This window comes from Microtus oregoni, unplaced genomic scaffold (genome assembly GCF_018167655.1).
Source record: "Microtus oregoni isolate MIOR12 unplaced genomic scaffold, Mior012 000047F_ref0000412, whole genome shotgun sequence".
Lineage (NCBI taxonomy): Eukaryota > Metazoa > Chordata > Mammalia > Rodentia > Cricetidae > Microtus > Microtus oregoni.
Window position 1 is genome coordinate 9,184,471 of NW_024543221.1, and position 27,070 is coordinate 9,211,540.

Here is a 27,070-nt window from a genome sequence, read left to right on the forward strand (position 1 = left end):
ATAAATGCAGGCTGTGCAAGATCAGCACCAAAACACAGGCCACTGTATCCGAAAAGGCGAGTGAGACAGTCCTGTCCGAGACTCAGGCAGGACAGCAGGTTTGTCCCAGCACCCAGGACATCTGGGTCAGGCATACTGCAGCTGCAGGATGGCCAGAGTGGGGTGGGGAGGGTGCAGAGCTGTTTTCCCCTTCCTTACCTCCTAGCAACCCAGTGACCACAAGGTGTGAAAGGAGCAAGGCAATACACCGTGGAGATCTCATGAAAGCAACTCTAACCTGGCCCCCAAATGGCCAGTAACCCCAGATCTGATGGCCATCCTCACTTCAAAATGTACACACCCTAAGAATATATAGTAATGTGTGCTCAGAATTTGTGATCTCATTTTTTCCTCCCAAGTAACCACTTCATTATAAAACTGTAACTTCACATAATAAAATCTGACACCTTAAGGCCTAAACACATGTGCACACACAAGTTTAAGTTTAAAACATTATAGTAAACCATTTGCTATTCTTGGCTCAGATTTGCCCTGAATTCCTGGGTTCATGGAACCCTCATGTCTCTACCTCCCGAGTAGCTGTGCCACCACCATCCCTGGCACATCCTGTCCCTAGCAGTCACAGTTGTGTCTGTTCACACTGAGGTAACCGTTAAAGATTGGATTGCTAACGTAAGAGCCTGATAAGAAAATGAAAATAAGTTTCAGTCAGACACCTACTTTTCCTCCATTGATGACAGTGTCAGGATTAATGACATTTCCGAGGGACTTGGACATCTTTTCTCCTTTTTCTCCGAGTGTAAACCCGTGAACCATCACCGTTCTAAGGAAGACAGCGAGTTCAGTGTGAGGGTCATTTTAATCACTTGGTACGTCTTGGAAGACTGTGGGTGAGGCTGTTTCTCAGCATTTGTGTATCAGGGATGTTAAGCAGGGAGTCCTCCACTTAAACACAGCAAAATGGGTGTTCTATTTTCTGTGCATCAGAGCACTTCCAGGTCCTTGACATACAGAGAGCAGTGCAGGGCACCTCCTTAAAACTACTTCAGAAAGACAACCTAAGAAAAACAGTGCTTAGTCCTCTGGTTTGTTTGTTTTTATCTTTTGTTTTGTTTTTAATTTATCGAGACAGTTTCTTTGTAGCTTTGGCGCCTGTCCTGTAACTAGCTCTTGTAGACCAGGCTGGTCTTGAACTCAGAGATCTGCTTGCCTCTGATTCCAGCGTGCTGGGATTAAAGGCGTGTGCACCACTGCCTGACCCTCCTCTGGTTTTTAAGAGCGACATAGAAGCAGTCAGTGAGCTACCTGAGGGTGGGCTATGAGCAGTGCAGGGGTCACCGGTCCTCCCCAGGGAACTCTGCTGTGTGTGGCAGGGGGGTGAGCACTGCAGGGCAACCCCTAGGCTACTGTCACCGGTCCTCCCCAGGGAACTCTGCTGTGTGTGGCAGGGGGGTGAGCACTGCAGGGCAACCCCTAGGCTACTGTCACCGGTCCTCCCCAGGGAACTCTGCTGTGTGTGGCAGGGGGGTGAGCACTGCACTCCACCCCAGAGGGGCCTCAGTCCTTAGTCACTGTGGGTCCCACAGCAGGAGTTGAGCTCAGGCTACTGTCACCAGCCCACCCTGTCCTTCCCTGCACTCTTGGGGATCTCCCTGCCACGGAAGATGCTGCTCTACCATTTGCCCGGTTACTCCACTCCACGCCATCTTATCTTGCAGGAGGTGCCACCTGCTCCAGAGTGACAGATACCTCACCCTGCTGTGTCTCTCCCCTTTTTATTTCTTCCTTGTGTTGGTTGTTTGCTTTCTGTTGTTCTTTCTGGGGCAGGGTCTGCACGTAGCCCAGGCTGACCTTGATCTTAAGATCCTCCTATCTCTGCCTCCAGAATGCTTGGATTAACGCCACCGTGACTATACAAGACGGAATAATGGGCCACGTGGTGGCGGCACACACCTTTAATCCCAGCACTCGGGAGGCAGAGGCAGGTGAATATCTGTGAGTTTGAATCCAGACTGGTCTATAAGAGCTAGTTCTAAGACAGGCACCAAAGCTACAAAAAAAACCTTGTCTCAAAAAAACAACCAAAAACAAACAAACAAAAAAAACCAAGAGGAACCGTGGAACTTGCGTACAGCCTGAGCCTCACACAACAGAGGAACCGTGGAACTTGCTTACAGCCTGTGCCTCACACAACAGATGGACCTAGCGTCATTCAGCCTTGCTGCATCCCTCTTCTGGACAGCACTGACTCGGGGACCACCCAACCCAGAGGCAGGAAGAGCAGCGCTCCAGCTTGCCAATGGCTGTGCATCTATGACTCCAGCCTGTGTGGCACACCCGGTGGGCACTCAAAGGCTCACCAGGGAGATTCCTTCTGCACAGGGTGAGCACTTACTTGAAAGGTGCTTTAGCCCTTGTGGCTGCGCTTATTAGTAAGGAAGACTGGAACCAGCCCCCGAGTTGATCCTTTCCCTCCAGGTACAAGTCTGCCCTCTGCTCAGTGCCTGAAATGTAGTAACACACCAAAAGGAATTTCATTAGAACAGACATCTATATACAGCTGCCTCCTCCTGCTGCCTTCTCCTAACATCTGCACACAGCTGCCTCCTCCTAACACAGCTGCCTCCTCCTAACACATCTGCACACAGCTGCCTCCTCCTAACACATCTGTACACAGCTGCCTCCTCCTGCTGCCTCCTCCTAACATCTGCACACAGCTGCCTCCTCCTAACACATCTGCATAAAGCTGCCTCCTCCGCTGCCTTCCAATTCTTAACCATGCTCCCCACTTTTCCTTCAGCCAGTGAGTCAAAAGCTCACCTAACTAAAAGTATGAACTGTCTGTAGAGTTGGGCCACTTAGGAAGGTTCACATAGGGCGGGAATGGAGCTGGACGCAGAGACCACATGTGCACTCTGACATTATTAACTACATGACCTCTGTGTCCTGACTAACTTGATCTCCTGTGAGAAATGATGGGGTCATGTTATGCCAATGGTTTCCAAACTGGGTGCTTTGTGACAGCCAAGTAGGCCAAAGAAACTCCTGGTGAAGAAGGGGGATAAAGCAAAAACAAATTTTTTTTGTTTTTGTTTTTGTGGATTTTTGGAGATAGGGTATCTATGTAGTTTAGGCTGACTTCAAATTCATGATCCTCCTACCTCAGCCTCCTAAGCACTGGGATTATAGGCATAGACCACCAAAATGGCTAAAGTACCATTCTAAACTTAAGCAGTATAGTTCTAAACACCTTGGAAAAAAATGAGCATATTGGGAGATCACTAGACTAAAGATATCCCAGGCCTTCTCAGATCTGGACTGCTGCAGACTATAGAATTTGGATGAGAATGTCCCCCACAGGGTCATATATCTGAATGCTTAGTCACCAGGGAGTGAAACTCTTTGAAAGGATTAGAAGGATTAAGGCCTTGTTGGAAGAAGGTATCACTGGGGTGGGCTTTGAGGGTTCAAAAGCCCATGTCAGGCACAGGGTCTCTCTTAGCTCATGGATCAGGATGTAGAAGTCTCAGCTACTGTTCAAACATCTGCCTGCATGCTGCCATGCTTCCTGTCATGATGATAATGGACTAAACTGACAAAACTGTAAGAAGCCCCTAATTAAAAGCTTTCTTTCCTAAGAGTTGCCTTGGTCATGTTTCTTCACAGCTATATAATATGACTACATCGCAGACTCTCCGAAGTAAAGAAAAAACAAACAATGACCCACATATTTGTGGTCAAAGAGCTAAGTAATATTTCTGTATTTTCAAAGCTGTATTATTACTGTTGTGCAGGTGTCTCACTGTGCTGCACGGTGTATGTGTGACCTCAGAGGACAGCTCAGAGACAGTGCTCTTCTATCTCTGTGTGGGGTCCAGGAATCAAGCTGGGGTAACCGGGCTACCTGCTGAGTCATCTTGTCAGCCTTCAAAACTTAACCTGCTTTTACTCTAACTTCAGAAATTACACGGAAGAGGAGCTAGCGGGATGACTCAGTGAGTTACTCTAACTTCAGAAATTACACGGAAGAGGAGCTAGCGGGATGACTCAGTGGGTTACTCTAACTTCAGAAATTACACGGAAGAGGAGCTAGCGGGATGACTCAGTGGGCAGAGCTCTTGCTGCTTTTCCAGAGGCCAGAGTTCAGTTCCCAGCACCCACACTGGGTGGCTAAGAACTGCCTGGAACTCGAGCCCCAGGGGATTCGGTGCCTGCCATGGGGCTTGCACTCTCATCGCATACCAACATGCGTGCACACATACAGTCGCATGCACACGTGTCACACGTGCACATACAGTCACATGCCTATACACATAAGGAAAAGTAACAAAAAATTACCTGGAAGAACACAAGACCAGGAAGTTCCACTGTCAAACCAGATGTCCAAAATGTCCTGCCCCGGCACATATTCCAAAGCATCAGGACCACCAGCCTATGGAGACAGCAGTAGAGACTTGACCTACAGAGGCCACACCTTCACAAAAAATGCTCCATATTTTAAGAAAGTAAAATACAGCCACTAAATTCATATTCTTAAAATAAACATTAAAATGCACTTCACAGTTAATACAACCCTGCTGCACCATGAAAAGTGAATGCCACATGGTGACCTCACTACTGGTGTAGCTATCCCAGTGTGCTCCGGCAGAAGACACCATCAGGACGTGCCGCGCCAGAGCTCACACAGTCCTACTGTGCCAGCACATACGACTTCTCTGGTGGTATCGTCTGCTTAGTCACCCAACCTGGATAACTGGGGCCCCATGAGGTTACAAGCACCCCACCTTCCACTGTTGTCTAACAAACTAGGCTTTGGCTGCGAGTAACAACGCTCACTTCTAAACTGCCTCTGCCTTTAATTCTGGAAAGGAAACTCATAAGTTTCCCAGTGCAATTGCTCAAAATCCCTTTTAGCTCCAAGAGCTGCTCAGATTTTCACCAAGGGCAGTTTACCTGAGCTACGACCTCCTCGGGGAGAAGCTGCTCGGGGGGCAGAGTCCACCAGACATCGCTGCCGTGCTGCTCTATTAGCTTCGTAAGATGCGCGATGGTTTGGCTATTGGGGAGAGAGGCGGGACCAGCAATGTATCATCGTGATGGGTGACAAGCGTTTGCCGCTTACTGGTCCTCTAATTTTAACAGAATCTTAATTGCTTGCACAGTACAAATAAAACCATCTTGATCACATACATCCCCACACAGGAAGACAAACGTCTCCTCGTCTCGCTATTTCAGTTCATCTACTTCCTACTCAGGAACCTCCGTCCTCATTTTCTGTCAAATCAAGCCAGCATCACTCGACTCAGTCTGGCCTGACTGCCTCGGCACTAGCTATGCGATGCCCTCGCTCCCAGAGCAGCTTCCCTACCACTGCTGTCACACGGAATTCCTGCTCAGAAACCTTCGAGGGGTCCTCCGCCTGTGATGCATGAGGAAGCCCACACTCCACTCAGACACTGAAAACACACAGGGAGGCTCAGAGTTGGACTCCCTTGCTCATGTGGCCAAGAACTGAGAAACAACCTGACCGATTTGCTTGGACACAACAAAGCAGCTCCAGTTGTCTTAAGATGCCAGAAGCTAGAGATGCTACAGTGGGGGACAAAAGAGACAGGATTTCCCCAGTGCAAGGAGATCTTTCTTACTGGAGTGCTAGGGATCAAACTCAGGGCCCCCACATGCTCCAGCACTGAGCGACAATCCAGCCTATATAACTGAGGCAGGCCTGGAGCTCACGGTCCCGTCCTGGCTCCAGGCAGCAGCATGGATCCCATAGCTTTGGGTGTGGCGAGTGGTGACTTAATCACTAACTCACCAGAGGACACTGGGCAAAGCTCTGGGCCTCTCTGACATCAGTGTTCTCGTTTGTAAAACACTAAGAGCAGCACATCACTAAGAGACTCAATATTGACCTAATAAATGAAATGCCTATGGCAGCACTTGTCATTTTAACATACATTTAATATTACGTAAGAATTAAGACTGGCAGCCGGGCGGTGGTGGCGCACACCTTGGCAGAGGCAGGCGGATCTCTGTGAGTTCGAGACCAGCCTGGTCTACAAGAGCTAGTTCCAGGACAGGCTCCAAAACCACAGAGAAACCCTGTCTCAAAAAACCAAAAAAGAATTAAGACTGGCCAGGTGGTGGTGGCACACGCCTTTAATCTCAGCACTCAGGAGGCAGAGGCAGGCAGATTTCTGTGAGTTTGAGGCCAGCCTGGTCTACAGAGTGAGTTTCAGGACAGCCAGGGCTACACAGAGAAACCCTGCCTCGAAAACAAAACAAAACAAAAACCTAAAAAAAAAATTTATTTATGTTCTCGTGTGTTTGTGTATGTTTGTCTACTACGTTTGTGCTGCTCTTGGAGACCAGCAGGCACTGGAACTCCATGAGCTGGAGGTGCAGGCCATCGGAAGCTGCAGGATGTGGGTGCTGAGAACCACATTCTGATCCACTGGAAAGTAGTAAGCACTCTGAACACGGAGCTACCTCTTTAGCTGCCATGGTATTATTTAAAGACTGAAATACACAGAGTAAACCCCACCTCTGAAACGGCCCCCTCTGCCACACTCCACTAGTACAACTGACTGGGGGCCCACCGCAGTTTTGGGACTGAACAGGATAGTGAGCAGGGAGAAGCGCTGAGTTTGGAATCCGCACAGCACATTATTAACCGTGCAGAGCAGAATGCCCAGGCTCTACTGAGTCACAGACTAATCAGGCCGTGTGCCAACACTGTGAAGGAAGAAGATCAAGGAGGGGATATAAACTAACACGCTCTTTAGCCTGAAATCTGATGGTGGTGGGAACTGACGAAGGGCCAGTGGTTAAGAGCACTTACTGCTCTCGAAGAGGACCCAGGCTCAGTTCCTAGGCACGAGGCCCTTCACAACAACTGTTACCTCCAGTCTTAGGGATCCAATGCCCTCTCTGGCCTCTGTGCACCCTGGGAACACGTGTGGTACGCATATATGTATGCAGACAAAACACCCACACACATAAAACAAAATAAATCTTAAAAAGGGAGAAAGGAGCCAGGCATAGTGGATCACAGCTGTAATTCCAACACTGAGGAGGCAGAGAGAGCTCAAGGCCAGCCTGATCTACAGAGTGAGACTACCTCAAAAAACCAAAGATAATTAAGGTGGTATTTTATAAAATACTGAAAGTATAATGCTACCAAAATGTCTAAGAATTTACTTATAACATGAATATAAAAACCTAAAATTGGCACAAATCCGGATTGCTAGGGCATTCACTTTAGATGGACTTTAACAGTAAAGATAAGCTTTCCATATGACACCATAAAAACTTTATGCAATAAATAACTAGTAATAAGACAGTAATACTTAGTTACATATTAGTCTTTTATATAGTTTGCACAGAACACTTTATCAGTTAAGAAAATATGACTACTCAGTAACAGAAAAATATGAATAAACTTGATGCCCCAAGGAACGAAACAGAATACTAGCAAAGTGCATTCAAACATACACATAATTAGAGCGGGCATGCTGCTCACACCAACCATACATTCAAACATACACATAATTAGAGCGGGCATGCTGCTCACACCAACCATGCATTCAAACATACACATAATTAGAGCGGGCATGCTGCTCACACCAACCATGCATTCAAACATACACATAATTAGAGCGGGCATGCTGTTCACACCAACCATACATCCAAACATACACATAATTAGAGCGAGCATGCTGCTCACACCAACCATACATTCAAACATACACATAATTAGAGCGGGCATGCTGCTCACACCAACCATACATTCAAACATACACATAATTAGAGCGGGCATGCTGCTCACACCAACCATACATTTTCCCTTAGAAAAGAAAAAGTGAAGACATGAGTATCATTTGCCCTTTTTGTTACCATCAGATTGCCAACTTTAGGCAAACAATTATAACTTTTAAATGTTTGGAATAAACAGATAAAAACCAATATAGAAGTGAAAGTAAACTGCTCAGATTTCATACTAACCTAACAATAAGGCGAGACTAATACCAAAGGGACACCATGAACTCTCTTTCCAGAGTGCGATCAACTGACTGCTGTGTCTGCAGCTCATACACCCTGAGTCTGAATAAGTGACACAGTTGGAACCGGGCCTTAAAGGACGTCGTCTAATCAGGCTCTGTCCCACCTCTGTCCCACCAGCCCCTGAATGAACTCACACCCTGTTCTCTGGGCTCTGACTGCCCAGGCAGAGGAGGCTGTGCACTGAGGCTGAAGGCAGTTTGGAAGGAGGGAGTCGCAGGAGATTAGTGTATTGACAGAGCAAGCAGAGTCCAAAGACCACGTTCTATCTGCCTTGTTGGCAAATAGCAAGAGTAAAACATTGCTTTCTGAGCTTCAGTTTCTATGAAAAGCCGTAAAACAAAGATTGTGATCTTTTTTACTTAAAAAAAAAGTCTTACTAAAGAAAAGCAAGTAACGCTACATGGTGTATTTCACATCCACTTCCTAACAAATTCAACTTCAATCAACTATTTTTCTTTTCCTTAAATATCAGAAAACTCAATAATGCTTCAAAATTATAGTTTAGGTGTTTATTTCGCTACACTAAAGTTCTTTGCTGAGTCTATAAATCAAAGGAGAATGTTAAATTTGCTATCTGTATCTTTATAAGTCAACTATAAAACCCTAACTTCAAATACCTTAGGCACCTAATGTTCCTTTAACTGCAACATTTTCTTATAAAAATATTAGTAATTCACTTACATATGTCACCATGTTTCAACAGAAGAAATACAATCTTGCTTATTCAGTTTTTCCAGTGCACCCCACCTCCTGTCTTTTTTGCAGTGTCACCATATAGATCAGGCTGGTCTCACAATTCTCCTGCCTCAGTTACTTAAATGCTAAGCACTCATGCATTTTACACATAATGAGGGTGCTTGCTGAGTTAGTCTCCTTTTACTTCTGTAATATTTTCACAAATAGCACAACTGCAAATGTAATCTCGATCAATGAGAAACAATATTCAGTGCTTTGTAAAACTCTAGCCTCCAGAGGGTCCAGTGGTGGGCACCTGTCACCTCAGCACCTCTGGAGGACCAACAGGATGGTCGAGTTCAAGGTCAACATGAGTTCCCAGGGCTGACCAGGGAGTAGCAAACAACACAGTCAAGGTAGGTGTGTAGATCAGTTAAGAGAACACTGACCTAGCATGAGCATGGCCTGGGACCACAAATACATACATGCATGCACGCAGAGACACATACACACAGACACACTTCTCCCAAAATTGCCAAATTAATCTATAGAATACTAAGAAAACAGTCCAGTTTTGTTCTTTATCCAAGGTTCTTAGGAACCTGAAGCAAAGAGAACTGTTCTCAATGCACCCAAGAGGCGCTGTGATGGCTGAGATGGTGGGCTTCCCTGAGTGGGTGTGCCCCCACTTCACACACTGTGACGGCTGAGAAGGCGGGTTTCCCTGGAGCAGGAGTGCTCCCACTTCACACAAGGTGACGGCTGAGAAGGCGGGCTTCCCTGGAGCAGGAGTGCTCCCACTTCACACAAGGTGACGGCTGAGAAGGCGGGCTTCCCTGGAGCAGGAGTGCTCCCACTTCACACAAGGTGACGGCTAAGAAGGCGGGTTTCCCTGGAGCAGGAGTGCTCCCACTTCACACAAGGTGACGGCTAAGAAGGCGGGTTTCTCTGGAGCAGGTGTGCCCCCACTTCACACCACATGCTGAAGAGTACTCACTGCCCCTTGCTAAGCCTCCTGCTCTATATTCAGGTCTGTTCTGAGATTCTGGACAAATAACTTATATTTTTAAAACGAAAAAAATCAACTCTAGAATTAGAGAATAATGGAAACCAAACATGTATATATTAACACAATATACATATATATATATGAATACAATATACATATGTTTTTTGAGAAATCAAGTTGTAAGTACCAATTGTATATAATTTTGTCAGTTAAAAAGTTAATTGAAGCCGGGCGGTGGTGGCGCATGCCTTTAATCCCAGCACTTGGGAGGCAGAGGCAGGCGGATCTCTGTGAGTTCGAGGCCAGCCTGGTCTACAAGAGCTAGATCCAGGACAGGAACCAAAAAGCTACGAAGAAACCCTGTCTCGAAAAATCCAAAAAAAGAAAAAAGAAAAAAAAGTTAGTGAATTTTAGAACAAATTTAATTTTTAAAAAGTACATTAACAAAAGCCTTCCAACTGAACACATCAAAGTTCGAGTGCACAGCACTGCTGTCTCAAACAGAAGCTTCCTCTTGCCATCCACACTTTTCACGGACCAGCAACTCAACACTCAGGCAGTAAACTGGAGGGTCCCCAAGCCTGTGCAGAGCTGAGTTACACAGTCCATGTCTCAGGAAACCCAGGCATGGGAATACAGTTCAGCAGTAGAGTATTTACTTCCCACCAAAAACCCTACCCTACCTAGAAGCAGCCACATACTGGACAGGTCTGGTCACTGGATCTGCATTAAGTGGGACCTGGGCAACCACTAAGAGCAATGCCACCACCTTAAATGTCTTTGTGATCACCACTCCTCCATTAGCAACTTAAATTTCATCTGTGTGCATGTGTGTGATGCTGGGATTTGAACCCTTTGGCCTCATGAGTTCTAGGCAAGGGCTTTAACACTGAGCTATAACCCAGCCCTGTCTTCTTTGGTATGTCATTACATTTATTGATGAACAGCTAAGCTGGACATCTTACATGCATATCTTTGTACAGAATTCATTAGTCCTCTTTAATAAATATTTAGAAGTAGAATTTTTTATAACAACTAATGAGAGCATGATGACTTAAAATGAGATCATGCTTTCAAATATTTTAAAAGAATTTCTTAAGAATTTCCCTGTAATATTATTATGTTCTTTAGGGTGGGATCTAAATTTGTTCTTGCAAATTCAAGAATTCTCTTTATTTTACTATACTTGAACACACAGTTCACTTATGACCTAAAGAGCAGTATAAATTACTGTTGATAAAAGTGGGTGAAGCCACTTATCACCATGTAATCTATTTTTCATTTTAATGCTGTATTTCACAGAGCAATAAGTCAGACCATAATAAAACTTTGTACTTGACTCAAAGGCCTTATCTGACACATTTCATGTTCCTGCTTCAGTTTTCCACCAAGGAAAACCCAGGCAGTGCGAGTAGCTCCCAGAGCAGCCAATCAATGAGCTCTGCTCTCAGTGGCCTGGGACATATTTAGCCAAGGCAGGAGGCAGCACCGAGGGTTTCCAGGTAAGAGGAGCCACTGCTGCCATCTCACTCTTGTGCTCTCTCTTTAAGAAAAGGACAAGCAGGACAAGACCCCTGGGAGCTCCTGAAGAGGAGGTAAGAGGCTGAGCGTTCCCGCCTGTTTACTAAGCGTGACTGAGAGCAGATGGGGCTGCAGAAGGAAGAGCCTGTGTTCCATTCAGTGCTGCCCTCAGCCGCAGAGGCAGCCGGAGGTGATTTAGGATGCTTTCTACTTAACAAACACAAAGTCTACAGGTTTCCAGAAGTCGGCTCCAAGTTGCCTAAGTCAACAGTGTTGGGCGACAACACACACCTGAAATAAGGGAAGAAACTGCACCAACAGCTTCTTGTCTTCTCTAGGTTGTCAATGTTTCTAAATTTTATCCATTTCAGGGTAAAAACTACTTGTTTTTATTAACTGGGGAATAGATTTCCACAACTTTTCTACTTTTGAAATATCAAAAGCAGAACTACTCTTGAGAAAAAGAAGCAAATAAAAACTATAAATGAAATCAACATGTCAGCTTTCAAGTTCAGAGTCTGAAGCCCGCCAGTCTTTAAGCTTATTTAGAACATGAATAAACCTAGGTTTTCTTTTGCAAAACAAGCATGTTTAGAGGTAACGTGAAGATGCTTGTCAAAGGCGCAGGAGATCCAGGCGTGGCACCACTCACCCCGAGTCCCAGTTCTCAGGAAGCTGAAGCAGGACTACAAGGTGAGGCTCGATTTTGTTTCCCATCAGGAAGAGGCAGAGGACTTGGGGTGCAGCTCCACAGTCTACTGTAGAATGCTTGCCTGGCATACACCAAACTCCAGGTTCAGTCCTCAAAACCATACACACTAACTACATGTTTTAAAACAAAAGGAATCCTCCGACAAACATGATGGAGTTATCACATGTAACAGCAACTCCATGTGGACTGTGTACAGATTTCCAGTGGAGATGCTGTTACTTTTGATGGCTACCAGCTCGCGACAAATGTGGGAAAAGGAGGATAGAAATTTCTGGGTACTTGAATTTATTTGATTAAAAAAAAATGATAGCCTTCCTTCTATTTTTTAACAAATTACAAGAATATAAATGTTTTAAAATTCAAGTGCTATGTCACCAGAAGGATCCCGCCATGGAAGACAGTGAAAGTTCTCATCGTGAACTGGTGTACAGGAAAATGACCTATGAATTGACAGACAGTATGGCTGAGTATGTCTGTCATTCTGTAGGCCAATATTCTGTATGTCTCCACTACTTACAAACCAACAATCAACTGACACCTTCAGATCACGGGAGAGTCTGTAACATAGTAGGAAAATGCTGCTGACAAAATAAAATGGAGACAATGCCAGTGTGGACGTGTCTGTGTGTCTATTTCATTTAAACTTACTGTTCAATATAGCTACAGTTTTACTCTGAAAACAATAGTCAGCTCCACCAGTTTACTGAAGTCTGGGGACACAGCTCAATGGTAGAGTGTATGTTTAACATCTGAGAGGGCCCAGGTTCAACCAGTCCCTTTCACCCAAAACAAGCAAAACTTGTTCTACTTTTTCAATTTAATAATATATATTCAATCCATCTTAATCACGCCACAGCAATGCCCTAAATCTTGCATTCTACTAACAAAAGACTGAGAAACAATGGTGGTTTTTAAGTTTACTTGTGTGAATTTATCTCAACTATGATCACTTTCATTCTCAACAGATGTATTAAGACAGTGGAATAGAACTGACCAAACTCTAAGTTCTACAAGAACCACACAGCAACAATACTTGAGCAGAGTCAAGTTAACTCTAACCTTTAAACAATAATCAGTCTTGCAATCTAGCCTTTAGTTGCTTATCCTGAAATACTTCTGCCCACTTAGGCATTTCCTTAATATGTTCTTCAAGACTCCTTACAGTCTGTCCCAGCCAGTCCTTAGAGAGGGACTGCCGTCTTAGCCCTCTCCCAACCCTGGAGCAGGTGTGGTTTCGGTACCCGTGTCCTGTGGGCTGCCTCCCTGGATGCCTGCAGAACACTCTTCCCACTGTCGGCTGAAGTGCCACCTCCGCTGTGAATGGTTGGTGAGCAAATACTCCTACAGTGTCCAAGACAGCTCTTGTTCTCTTTGAACCAAGTTCCACAGGGTATGGGATCAAAGTGAAAAAGAACATGCACACAAAGATAGCTACACTATCATAAAAAGGAAAAGCAAACTGCCAGGGCTTAGAGTTTAGCTCAGCTATAGAGCCCATGCAGGACCTTGATACAAAAATTTCCACTACAAAATTATTAGAAATAGCAACAAGCCTACCCCTTATATGATCATATATGACTTTTTAAAAAGCAACTTAAACAACCATATTTTCAAACTTCTAAAATAGGTGCATTCAGTAAGGTAGTGTTAAGGACATACAATCATAGTACCCATGAAAAGCAGAACCCCAGGGAAGGGCTGCCCAGCCTGTGCCTATAGTCTCTCAAACACCCCATCACTGTTACCTCTGTCCCTCAAACTCCTCACTAGATCCCCAACTAATGAAACACTTAGCCAATGTCACTGATGCTACAGCATAATTTAGTAAAATCTCACTAACCAAATTAAAATTAAGCCAAAGTATTCTAAGAAAATAAAAACCTAAAATAAATTCCTAATAGAAATGATTAGCATTCCTCTTTCCACCTCTGTTAAAACAGCAACAAGTAGTTGGGCATGGAGGCGCAGACCGAATCCCAGCACACACACTCACACACATGGGGCCCGGGGGAGGGCGCACAAGAGAGCAGCAACAATCAATTGCTGAGAGCTAGGACAGCATAATAATTACTTCATCAGTTCATTAAAATAGGGACTACAGTAGCCTACTGACCGCCTAGTTCTCTCTCTCTTTCTGTAGACTTTCCACTCCTGGCCTTAATTTATAACCCCATCCCAGTCTTCCTGACTACAGGATCCCTCGGTCCAGCAATGCTACAACCTTCCAGGAGAGCTGGAACATGCTACAGTCCCAGCACAGGGAGGGTGAGGCAGGACAATGGCTGAGTTCGAGACTGCATCTGGCGAGACAGAAAGAGATAAAATGAAGCTGGTGGCTCATACCTGTAATCCAGCTGTTTAGAAGGCCAAAGAAGCACACTTACTTGGACCTGGGCGTTTAAGGGAAGCCTACAGAAAGCCATCTCAGAACCAGTGACGTATGAACACTAACAAGAAATTCTTAGTTTTCTTTTTTGAGACAGGGTTTTTCTGTGTAGCTTTGGTACCTGTCCCAGAACTAGCTCTTTAGACCAGGCTGGCCTCGAACTCATAGAAATCCACCTGCCTCTGCCTCCCAAGTGCTGGGATTAAAGGCATGCGCCACCACTGTCTGGCTAACTAACAAGGAATTCTAATGGTCCACACTACTTGTTCAAGAAAATGTTAACTCACTTTAAGCAATAAACAACAAAAAAGAATTACCTGTTGATCAAATATTCATCTTTTGTCTTATGATGAAACACAGGGATTGGAACCCCCCAAGATCGTTGCCGTGATATACACCAGTATGGCCGCTTGTCCAGCATGTCAATCATGCTATTCAACGCCGCTCCGGGAATAAACTTCACTGCTTTTAACAACTCCTGCAATTCATTCATTGTCAGGTCAAGTGGGAGAAGCAGAACTCTCCTGACTTTTCCTAATATGGTTCTTCATTCTGAATGTGTGTAGTCATTCACATCCCTCCCACTCCCACCACAGGCCAAAAACAGAAAAGCAAAGACTTCAAAGTGTGGCCACAAAAACAGATTTTACCACTGTCAGGAGCAGGCAGATGGACATATGGATAAACATATGGCTAGAATCCCCATACTTAGAAAGCTAAGACAGGATGCCTGCCACAATTTCAAGGCTAGCCTGGCCTACATAGTGAGTTCCTGCCAGCAAGAAGTACATAATAAGGTCCCCCCCAAAAAATCATGCAAATAAGCAAATAACAACAACAAAAAATCGACTTATCCTTTATGGGAATGAAAAATAAAAGCACTACATGTCACATGCCCACTTTACACAAGGAGAGGAAGTATAAACATCTGCGGCAGCTCTGCCGAGGACCCTAACTACCAAGCCGATGGATGGACTGGCCAGTTCCATCAGATACTTCAGCTGCCAGCTGCCAGGCACAGTACCTGTGCATTCACCCTGGCTAATAAACACGCATGGATGCATGTGAAAACACAGACAAGTGAATTAAATCAAAGAGCTTGAAAACCTGCTAGATATTTGCAACACCAATTATAAAAGTAGTTAATTTACAGCAACATTTAAGAAAAATTGAGTGCGTGTGTGCATTAGTGCATATGCCTTAGGGTTACGGGCAGCTGTGAGAAGACTGAAGCGGGTGCTGGGAACCATACCCAGGCTCTCTACAAGGGCAGCGAGTGCTTTAAATCACTGAGCCATCCCTCTACCCCACAAGAAATTTTTAAATGAACTGAAATTTTGTTTTGTTTCCTTCTTTATAGCAGTCTTAATTTCAAAGCAACAAAGGACACAAAAATTTCACAAAATATGGGCTGGAGAGATGGCTCAGAGGTTAAGAGCTTTGCCTGCTCTTCCAAAGGTCCTGAGTTCAATTCCCAGCAACCACATGATGACTCACAATCATCTGTAGTGGGGTCTGGTGCCCTCTTGTGGCCTGCAGGCAGACATGTAGACAGAATATTGTATACATAATAAATAAATAAATATTAAAAAAAAAAAAAAAAAAAAAAAAAAATTTCACAAAATATGTATCATGAGGGAGAGTGGCAGACATTGGCCACGGAAACCGACTGGCTCGCTTCGGCAGGCGTTACTGCCTGAACCGGATGAAGAGTCATCAAACTGAGGTCCTAGGAGGTGACGCAACTCTTAGGACACGAGACACAAAGTGACCAGATGAGTCACTTACGCTCTTTAAACCTTATTTTTACACATGTAGAACAAAAGAATCAGGTATGGGATCTTTTCATGACTAAAAGTATATAATTTTAGGAAAACAAGCCATAAGTCACAATCAATAAATCATAAATCCTCTTATGCAGCCCCCATCCCAACCCAACACACACCTCACCTACCTTTTTACTGTGGGAATAATCAGCCCAACCCTTGTAGCAAGAGGCCTTTCCTACCTTGGCTGTAGCCTTGATATCTGTAATGTTTATAAACCACTGCTTGCTGGCCCGAATCACCACGGGCTTCTTAGTTCTCCAGTCACAGGGATAGCTGTGCACCACTTTCTCTTCTTTCAACAAATTCTTTGCAGTCTGAAGCATCTTTATAACTTAAAAAAAGTTCCCATTAGACAGAACTTAAAAGTATTCCGAAAAAGTTCACAGACCCTGAGGCTTTTGGGAGGAACTGGACCTGGATAGAGACGCCAATGAAAGTGGCTCTTCCCCGGTGTGGAAGGGAAGGAGACACCAAAGAAAGGGGCCTGTCCCAGTATGGAAGAGACAGAGACATTGAATCAAACTGCTCCCTCCTAAATCCCTAAGGACAGAAGGCCTCCAGCTGATCAGCTGTTTGTGAAGAGGCTTCCGGAAAGAGCAGGGAAGGTCTAACTCACAAGCAACACCCACCCCAACCTTGATTTCTATCCCTTCATAGAAGCAATATGCCGATGATCTCTGTAATACCTCCCCAACAAAAACCATGACTTCAGTGACTGGCTATATCTGCAGAAACTAGAACATAACTGAAACAGAAGACAGTAGGTCCTATGGTTCCTTTTCAACCATATGGCTAACCAAAAGGTTCGTTATGACGAGAAGCGTGGGCACTGACTGAACAGGGCAGGGGTCCTGCTGTTGGTCCCTAACAGAAACATCCTGGGCTACCAGCAGATGACACCTACCCGCATCTGTTCCCTCTTCAAGTACAGCCTTGTTCTCGAGTTCAGGGCCTGCAGCATCAGTGAACACTCCACTTTCATCCACTAAACAGTCCTGCAACAAACCACTTGACAGAGTTAATGCACCAAGACACTTCACCTTATGCCGATCCATGGTAAAACAATAGTCAAAGCACCTCAATACAGAGTCCACCTTTTCTCTACTTAAAAACCTGAGTATTTCTTCCTCAGTCAATAGAGATTCCTGAATTTTATATATTTAAACGACCAAATGTATTGCTAAACACAAGTATGCTAAAACACTTTTAACCGCTCTCTCATTTACAGGTCACTGGCCAAGAATCGTTCTTCGTCTGCACCCTTCTTAACTAAATGGAAAAGTTGCTAACTAAAGTGTGTAAAATAAGCATAGGAGTTTAGAAAGGGCAAAGCGTAGCCATTCCCTCCAAGTGCTTAATGAAATCTACTTGCCATTGTTCAGGGCGTGGGAACAATGTGTCGATGTGACTCAGCACTGAACTGGTTTGGTTCAAGACAATTGTGGGAAAAATGTGAACTGCAGGAAAGCAACAGGCAAGCAGAGCCAATGCATCAACTATTCAGCTTCCGAGTACAAATAAGAACCAGACCTAGGCTACACTATAGGTGGCTAAATGTGCACAGGCAGTGTGTTTTGAAAAATGTACCTACCTCAATTACAAAATACTATTTGACTAAAAACTGTTAAGGATCATCTGAGCTGTTGGAAATGTGCTGGACCATCTGGTGGCTCACATCTATAACTCCACTTCCAGGGGATCCAGTGCCCTCTTCTGGCCTCCGTGGGTACAAGACATACACACAGCACACAGACATACATGCAGGCAAAAACAAAACAAAACAAAAAAACAAAACTACACACGTAAAATAAATAAGACTAAGTTTTTAAAAAGTGTGCTGGACTTGATTAACACAGGTTTGCCCCAAACTCTCAATTAGTAAAAACTGCACATCCCTGAAGAACAATAAAGTGATGCACAATTAAGGATGGTCGGCGTATATTTTAAAAGTGGCTTGTGTAATAATGCATGTCTTCAGGTCTAATTCTGTTCTGATTCTGTGATAATTCTGGAAACTTTCTCAATTAGTATGGATTAATAATGTTTCAGGATGTTGCACAAATGTAATCATTTCACAACTTAGCTTTGATGACAACAACTGTTATCACCAAGAAACAAAGATGTTAGGAGTAATCATTTTCATTTTGCAAGGTGAATAATTAAAAAGAGAAACAGTACCATAGGGAGGTTGTGCTGAGACGCTACGCTGTAATCTTCCATACCGTGAGCTGGGGCAGTGTGAACCAATCCTGTTCCTTTGGCCATAGTCACATGAGTAGCAGGTAAAAGAGGAGACTCTTTATCGGGAATTAAAGGGTGACTACAAGTACCACCTTCCAGATCTACACCTGCAGGTCAAGAAAAGCACAAAGAAGAGTTTTACATGCAGCGCTAGGCTACAGCTGCATGGCAGAGCATTCTTTCCGTGTACGATGTCCTGGGATCAAGCCTCATCAAATCTTTTTTTTCCCTGTCAGGCAGGATATCAGAGCCCAGGCTGATCTCAGATTCACCATGTAGCTGGGAATGACCTTAAATACCTAATCCTCTTGCTTCCACCTCTCAGTTGCTAAGATAATAGATGTGCACCGCTAGACTCAGCTAGCATCTTTATTTCCTTGTTCTGGGAATGAAATATGTTAGGCCAGTGCTCTGCCTCTAAGCTACTTAGGTCTCTAACAGGATGAAACAGAGCACAAGACTGGATGCACTCAAAACTGGCCTCCCTCTGAAGTATGATGTCCAGAAATCTATAGAATGCACATGATTACAGCATCCGCTTAGAGCACCACTGTTGGAATAAGCAGCTACACATACTGCCTCACAATAAATACAAATTCTACCAGTTTATCTGTTGTTCTCTTCTACAGCAAACACATAATCAAACGGAGTCCAAGAAAACTTAAGGAGGCCCTGTCTCAGAATGAAAGCAAAAAGGAGCTGGGCCATAACCCAGTGGTAATGCGCTTCCAGAGCAAACTCCAGGCTTCCAGAGCAAGCTCCAGGCTTCCAGAACACGCTTCCAGGCTTCCAGACCAAACTCCAGGCTTCCAGAACACGCTTCCAGAACATGCTCCAGGCTTCCAGAACATGCTCCAGGCTTCCAGAACACACACCAGGCTTCCAGAGCAAGCTCCAGGCTTACACAACATGCTCCAGGCTTACTGAGCAATCCCTCAAGAAAAGGGAACAGACTGGGTCCTCTAGCTCACCTAGTACACCATCAAGGACCAGATATCTTAAAAACCCCAGCCCCTGCCTGCCTCTTACACCTCCCTTTGCATTCTGATAGGTTGTGTGTTCATCCTTCTAATTATCTTACACCTAAATGATGAACTTAAGAGGGTTTTATTCTTTAGCTAAGTGATCATTCCATTTTTAAAATTATGTTTACTATAAGATTATATTTTAGCAAGAAACTCAAAAGGTATTATCATCTCTAAGGATCACAATTTATTTTAAATACCCCAGACCCTCACAGTAATATAAATCAGTCACTGCATCGAAGTCTCAAATTATTACCCATAAAAAATTCTTCTGATAGAAGTACTGTCTTTGACAGTACTCAAGAGACAGAGGGACTGTGTCTCAAATATACAAACTACATATACCTCTTCATGTCTTCCCCTAGAAACAAAGATGGCATATCTGCTTCAATTCACAGTGGGGAATATCCAAGGAACTAAGAAATGCCAACCAACCTAAAATTTTAATGACTGACAGTTGGACATCTATAAATCCTCACCTGAAAATGTTGAAATAACTTCAAATGTTGTTTCCAAGGTAGAAGCAACAGGTGATATTTTATCTTCAGCCAATATGTAGACGTCCCCAGATGTGGAACACTTGACAAGAGCATACCTGAAGATGAAGTTAGAGGATATCAGCCATGAAGAAAGACAGCTACCATTAAATGAGATCACGTTAGAGAAGCAGGCTTCAAGGTTGGAGAGCAGTTCACGAGACACTCCAGACTTCACGTTTGCTTCACTTTCCCACAAGTGAAAGGTCCTCAAATGCATTATCTATTCTTGAGTGTAGGAACTAAATGATAATGCACTGGATTTTAAAGGGGTCATGAGAGTGAAACAAATTTTATATGAATCTTATTTGTGGGTAAAATAAAAAGATATAACCAACTACCTACTTTGCTTCTGACATATAGCAAACAGCCTGATTGGCAGGAATTGTCCACGGTTGGGTGGTCCAGATTACAAAGCTAACGGGGGACGAGCCATCTGTGGGAGTCAAGTTGTAAATATGTTAGCAGCCATAATAATTCCATAGCATTAACAAACTTGAGCTCTGGGTAAACCTACCTGTAAGAGATGCCAACTTAGGAGGAGGTTTCAAGAGAGGGAATCTTACATATATCGACCGGCTAACATGCTCAGGATTGTACTCAAGTTCTGCTTCAGCCAGCGCAGTCCTAAGATTTTAAAGGATCATACATAAACATGCGTAAGTTTCACATGTGGTTCCAGCCTTTAAATTACCGAAGAATACATACATACCTTGATGAGGGAGACCAAAATACTGGCTTGTAAGAGCGATAAACCAAGCCCTAGAAAAGACAAAGATCAGATATTTTTGCGGGTTGGTTTCTGTCAACTTGACACAAATCTGGAAAAAGGGAACATTAACTGAGAAAATGCCTCCTCCAGAGTAGCCTGTAGGTAAGTCTATAAAGCACTTTCTTGATTAACAGTTGATGCAGAGGGGCCCAGTCCACTGTGGAGAGCACCACTCCAGAGCAGGCAGTCCTAGGGTGTATAATAAAAAAGCAGAGCAAGCCTCAGGGAACCAGACAGTAAGCAGCACTCCCCCATGGCCTCTGCTTCAGTTCCTGCCACCAGGTTCCTGCCTTAGATTCCCTCAATGGACTGTGGCAGAGACAAGTAAGCCAAATAAACCCTTTCCTCCTCAAGGTGTCTCTGCTCACCGAGTTTCCTCACAGCAAGGACACTAACTAGACGATACTGAGGCTGAAACTGTGGTGACACATACTTTAGTACACTGGGAAGGAAAAAATTACTTGGTTACCTTATCATACATTTGGTAAAATGTTCTCAGCTGCTTGGCTTCATATTTTCCATCAAATGTATAGTAGCAGTTATTCCAATCTGCCATCACCCCCCAACGAGCAAACGCCGATTTCTGCTTTTCAATTGCGGCTTTAGCAAATGATCTAGCTAGAAAAGACAAGGCAGGAGAAAGAGAAAGCCTGTGAGAAACCCAGTCTGGCCTACACTCACTATTTAGCCCAGAGTGACCTCAAACTCACAGCAATCCCCCTGCCTCAAACTAAGTGATAGGATTATGATATAGTCACCAGGCTGACTTTTTATATTCTTAAACATGGTTTATTACATGCTTCTCTCAAAGAAGGTTTTATGCATGGTTAAACAGAAGAACTCTTGTTTACCCAGGCTGGCCTCCAACTCACTCTGCAGCAATTTCTGATGCTCTAAAGCCGGGAGGACAGGAATATGCTATCACTTCCAGTACCTGCAGTGCTGGTCATCGATCATAGGGCCTCATGCATGGCAGACACGCACTCTTCCTACTGAGCTACATACCCAGTCCTCGGAAAATTCTTAGCAGAAAGATTATTTGAAAGCATTTAAACATAGGACAATTCTTTGTTTAATTAACTCAAATTTTGCTGGGCAGTGGTAGCTCATGCCTTTAATTTCAGCACTCTGGAGATAGAGGCAGGTGGATCTCTGTGAGTTTGAGGTCAGCCCAGTCTACAAATTGAGTTCCAGGACAGCCAGGGTTGTCACACAGAGAAACCCTGTCTCAAAAACCAACCAACCAAATAAATAAATAAAAACTGGAAAAATATTACACATTATTCCTTATAATATATACTAATAGTTGCTGTGGGATGCTTTTGTACTCCATAAAGATTTGTCCCTTATATTGGTTTAATAAAATGCTGATTGGCCAGTAGCCACACAGGAAGTATAGGCAGGGCAACCAGACTAGGAGAATTCTGGGAAGAAGAAAGGCTCAATCTGCAGTCACCAGCCAGACACAGAGGAAGCAAGATGAGAATACCTCACTGATAAAAGGTACCAAGTCACGTGGCCAAATAAAGTTAAGAATTATGGGTTAATTTAAATTGTAAGAGTTAGTTAATAATGAGCCTGAGCTAACAGGCCAAACAGTTTATAATTAATATAAGCCTTTGTGTGATTCTTTGAGACTGAATGGCTGTGGGACTGGGTGGAACAGAAACTTCTGTCTACAAATAGTAGTAGTATTATACTGTATGTGTGTGTGTGCACGTGCATGCATGGGCATAGGCCACTTTCTGGTTGGGTTTTCACCATGGGATCTGGGGACCAAACACAGGGGTCAGTCATTTGCAAGTGCCTTTTCCTGCTGAGCCATCTCACTAGTCCTCCTCATTATGTCTTAATTTAAGAAGTGGCCAGAGAATAATACTCATTCATAATCAACTTCCAAAATTATTCAGAATATTAATTCTAAGGCCATGTGAATGTGTTCCAGAAGGAAGTAAAGAACCTTCATATGTCTGATACCTTTATAGCTGATACAGCAGTCTGATAAACAAGGAAAAGAAAGCTCCTCTGGCCATACCTACCGAAAGAAAGAATCAAACAAGGGACTAATTTAACTCAAAGGGGTCTTGGTAGTTGTTCTGAGTGTTTGTTTGGTTTTCGTTTTAAGTCCATGCTGACTTCAAATTCACGATCCTACTGCCTAAGAGCCTTGCATGCTGAGTTTACAGGCTTGCACTACAACTCCAAAATTTTAAATCCATGTATTTTAGGACTTTTGTTTTGTTCCTAATTTTAACCAACAAGTGCCACCCAACAAGAGTAAAAACAGCAACTCGATAAAAAACAAACACTAGGGGCTGGAGAGATGGCTCAGCGGTTAAGAGCACTGCCTGCTCTTCCAAAGGTCCTGAGTTCGATTCCCAGCAACCACATGGTGGCTCACAACCATCTGTAATGATATCTGGCGCCCTCTTCTGGCCGCAGGCATACATGCAGACAGAATACTGAGAATACTGTACACATAATAATAATAAATAAATAAATCTTTAAAAAAAAAAAAAAAAAACAAACACTAAACTGAAAACACAGTTGCAAAAAAAACACACTCCAAATTGTTCCTTCAACTTCCAGAGAGAAATTCTTACAAAGTCAATTACAAAAAAAAAAAAGAAAGAAAGAAAGAAAGAAAGGCCCAAGGATGGAACTAAGAGTGTGAGGTAAATGGGGTAAACACAAAGGTCCTTGTCTCCATAAAACAAACCCCACACTGTGTCTGATGCGAAGCAGTAAGCACTCTACAGGTCTCACTGCAACCAAAACAGAGCGAGGTTCCTTTGGCAGATGCTGTGGATAAACTTTTTGTATACTGTGCCAAGGAGCCTTCTGATTGGCTTAATGAAGAGCCGAAGGGCCAATAACCAGACAGGAGAGAATAGGTGGGACTTCTGGGGACAGAGAGAACTCAGGGTTAGAATCTAGGTGTGCAGGAGTTGCCAGGAAGACATGGAAGAAGTCAGACATACAGAATGGAGGAGAGGTAAAGAGCCATGTGGCAGAATGTATATTAATAGAAACAGGTTAATTTAAGTTATAAGAGGTATTTGGGGACAAGCCTAAGCTAAAGGCAAAGCTTTCATAATTAATAAGAAGTCTCAGCCGGGCGGTGGTGGCACACGCCTTTAATCCCAGCACTTGGGAGGCAGAGGCAGGCAGATCTCTGTGAGTTCAAGACCAGCCTGGTCTACAAGAGCTAGTTCCAGGACAGGCTCCAAAACCACAGAGAAACCCTGTCTCGAAAAACCAAAAAAAAAAAAAAAAAAAAAAAAATAATGTCTCACTATCATTATTTGGATGGTAGTCCACAGAAAGTCTGACAAGAAAGACCTGCTACAAGCATACAAGCAGAGCCCTGGTTTTATAAGAGGCTGAGCAATCATAGTATCAGTTTAAAATGAAAATGGAGTTTACCTTTCTTTCTGATTTCCATGGCTGGAAGAGTCTGAGCATTTACACCAAGCTCTGATAACACTTTTGTCTCAATGGGCAACCCATGGCAATCCCAGCCAGGCACAAAATGCACTTTGGAGCCTCTCATCATATGGTAACGGTTGGCAATGTCTTTCAAAATCTGCAGGGATGAAAGTGTAATCACCATCCAGAACACATACCGCTCATAATCAGATTCTTTTAAAAAAAATACCATTTGAAAGCATAAAGTCTGATTTAAAGCATTTCTATAAAATAACTAATAGATGTGCAATATTTAAACAGAAATAACAAAGACTTGAATTCCACAATACTAATAATATCAAGGGGAAAAATCAAACAACAGAATTACACATGAAAACCCATCATGTACCAAATTTCATTATCTGTCAAGTTGAGAGAAGGGTGTCAGCCCATTCTACTGTTTAAAGAAATACTTCTGGCCAGGCGGTGGTGGCGCAAACCTTTAATCCCAGCACTTGGGAGGTAGAGGCAGGTGGATCTCTCTGAGTTCGAGGCCAGCCTGGTCTACAAGGGCTAGTTCCAGGACAGGCTCTAAGAATACAGAGAAACCCTGTCTCGAAAAACCAAAATAAATAAATAAATAAATTAAATTAAAAAAAAAAAGAAAGAAATACTTCTGACCTTCTAAACTCCAGAATATAATTAAGTCAGTTAGAAATTTTTATTTTGCTTGTGGAAATATTAACACAGACAATGCAATCCATGTTGCTCACACTTGCTGAGAAGCACAGACTCCTGCAGAACTGATACTGCACCCAGTAGATGGGATATCACATTCAACTGCTTGGTGCTAAAGGCCCTCACTAAACTGCAGGCCTCATCAGCGTCTGAGTCACCCCTCTTAGCTCATCTTAAATACGAGCAGGCAGGGTCTTTAAAATGTGCTACCAGCCAGGCCAGAGAGCACAGGTCTGTAACCAATCACAGCTTCTACAAAGGCCACAGGCTAAAGCAGGAGGACCCCAAGTTCATGGCCTGCCTGAGCTAGAGTGTCAACAAGGCTAGCCTACACAAATGTGTGAGACCTTGTCTCAAAACAAGAAAATAAGGACGCAGCAGGTGGCTCAGCACTAGAGTACTTCTCTAGCATGCATACAGCCCAGGAGTTCAATCCCAGTTCGGATAAGAGAGAGAGTGTGTGTGTGTGTGTGTGTGTGTGCGCGCGCGTGTGAGAGAGAGAGAGAGAGAAGAGAGAGAGAGGTCCCACACTCCCCAGCATGATGGTCATGTGGTCATGGACTCACCCTCTGAGACTGGAAGCCCCAATAAACTCTCTTTTACAGTTGTTCTCGCCATGGCGTTTTGTCACGGCAATAGAAAAGTACCTAGGACCGCGTCTTTCATTTTCCTATCTCAGTATTCTTTCTCTGAGCCAAAAATTGTTTCAGGTACCGAGGAGACAGCAGTAAACAAAGAAGACAAGTCCCATTTTCCAGTGGAAAATGAAATTATATCTTTATGTCCACTCACTAGAAGGCAAAAGTCAGGTTAAAGGGCTAGAAAATAATTTTGGAGCTGGGCGGTTGTACTTTAGTTGGTACGAGTTGAGAGTTCACAACAGAGAATGTAAGTCATTTTTGTCACCGAGGAAATGCACATGAGACTGGGGAAAGGAGGCGAGCCCACACTCCCTGAGGAACAAGACCAAATCCCCATGATTCCCCATGCTGCTGACAGAGCTCCAGGCAGGCAGGGAGGAGGCAGTTTTGCATTCTTGGAACCAGTCCTGTACTCCTGAGCCACACGACACTGACTCCTGTCTTTCTGGCTCCATGGTGGAAGGGAAGAATTCCCTCAAGCTGTTCTGTCTTCCATGTACAGACTGTGGTACATCTACCCTCCCACACGCAAATAAGTCAATATATTTTAAAATACAAGTAGGCATAATTTTAAGTACAATGAGCTTATCAAATCTGTGGACTACTGGGCATAGTGGTGCACATATGTAATGGCAATATTCTGAGGCAGAGAAGGATCATGAGTCTGAGGACAGCTCATGCTACTCGAGAGATTTTTTTCTCAAAAAAAAAAAAGGAACATAGTTGAAACAGTGTCAGTGGACAAGATACAGCATGAATATAGTTCATCTGTCAGAAATTTAAGTGTAATATAACAAAAAGCTGAAAGGAAACACACAAAATACATCGGGATGCAACTCCCTGGTAGAGTACTTACCTAGCACAAACAAGGCCCTGAGTTTCATCTCCAGCACCACAACAAATAAACAAGCTCATTAATAATTCATTTATTCATTATTAGTAATTCAGTTATTTGCATAGGCCAATGCAACTTTACATAACTATCACACAAGTAGAATACGCTCTTTTGCAGAATAGTTACTTTCAAGTTCTTTTTTAAAAAATATTTATTTATTTATTATGTATACAGTGCTCTGTCTGCATGTATGCCTGCAGGACAGAGAAAGAGAGCACTCATTATAATGGCGGTGAGCCACCATGTGGTTCCTGGGAATTGAACTCAGGACCTCTGGAAGAGCAGCCGGTGCTCTTAGCCTCTGAGCCATCTCTCCAGCCCCTACTGGCAAGTTTTATAACTTGAATTATAATTACCTTGTTTAAGGCATGCCCAACATGAGGGTCACCATTTGCATAAGGAGGTCCATCATGAAGACAAAATTCCGTCTTTACTTTTCTTTCTCTTTGCCAGGAATAAAGCTCTGAAAATCCACACTTCTGTTTTAAAAAAATATATGTTTACATATCACATAAATCCATGCTATGGAGTCTTATCGATCCTCAGATAATATTGATCCATTCCAACCCACTCAGAAATGTAACTGGAAACATTTCTGGAGGGAACCAGTATTGAACA

At 43.7% G+C, this 27,070-nt stretch overlaps 1 protein-coding gene across 1 annotated transcript in view; it reads right to left on the reverse strand.

The window, feature by feature from the left end:
- Nucleotides 1–27,070, reverse strand: part of Iars2 (isoleucyl-tRNA synthetase 2, mitochondrial) — a 38,869-nt gene that overhangs the window by 10,491 nt on the left and 1,308 nt on the right. Inside the window, exons 2-16 of the mRNA XM_041635496.1 lie at nucleotides 26,809–26,931; nucleotides 24,197–24,356; nucleotides 21,240–21,388; nucleotides 20,711–20,760; nucleotides 20,516–20,625; nucleotides 20,344–20,434; nucleotides 19,942–20,057; nucleotides 18,375–18,544; nucleotides 17,101–17,191; nucleotides 16,376–16,527; nucleotides 14,685–14,845; nucleotides 4,954–5,056; nucleotides 4,339–4,432; nucleotides 2,396–2,504; nucleotides 721–823 (exon numbers count right to left, since the gene is read on the reverse strand). Coding sequence (XP_041491430.1) covers nucleotides 721–823; nucleotides 2,396–2,504; nucleotides 4,339–4,432; nucleotides 4,954–5,056; nucleotides 14,685–14,845; nucleotides 16,376–16,527; nucleotides 17,101–17,191; nucleotides 18,375–18,544; nucleotides 19,942–20,057; nucleotides 20,344–20,434; nucleotides 20,516–20,625; nucleotides 20,711–20,760; nucleotides 21,240–21,388; nucleotides 24,197–24,356; nucleotides 26,809–26,931 — 1,782 coding nt within the window. The remainder of the gene's footprint in view (nucleotides 1–720; nucleotides 824–2,395; nucleotides 2,505–4,338; nucleotides 4,433–4,953; nucleotides 5,057–14,684; nucleotides 14,846–16,375; nucleotides 16,528–17,100; nucleotides 17,192–18,374; nucleotides 18,545–19,941; nucleotides 20,058–20,343; nucleotides 20,435–20,515; nucleotides 20,626–20,710; nucleotides 20,761–21,239; nucleotides 21,389–24,196; nucleotides 24,357–26,808; nucleotides 26,932–27,070) is intronic.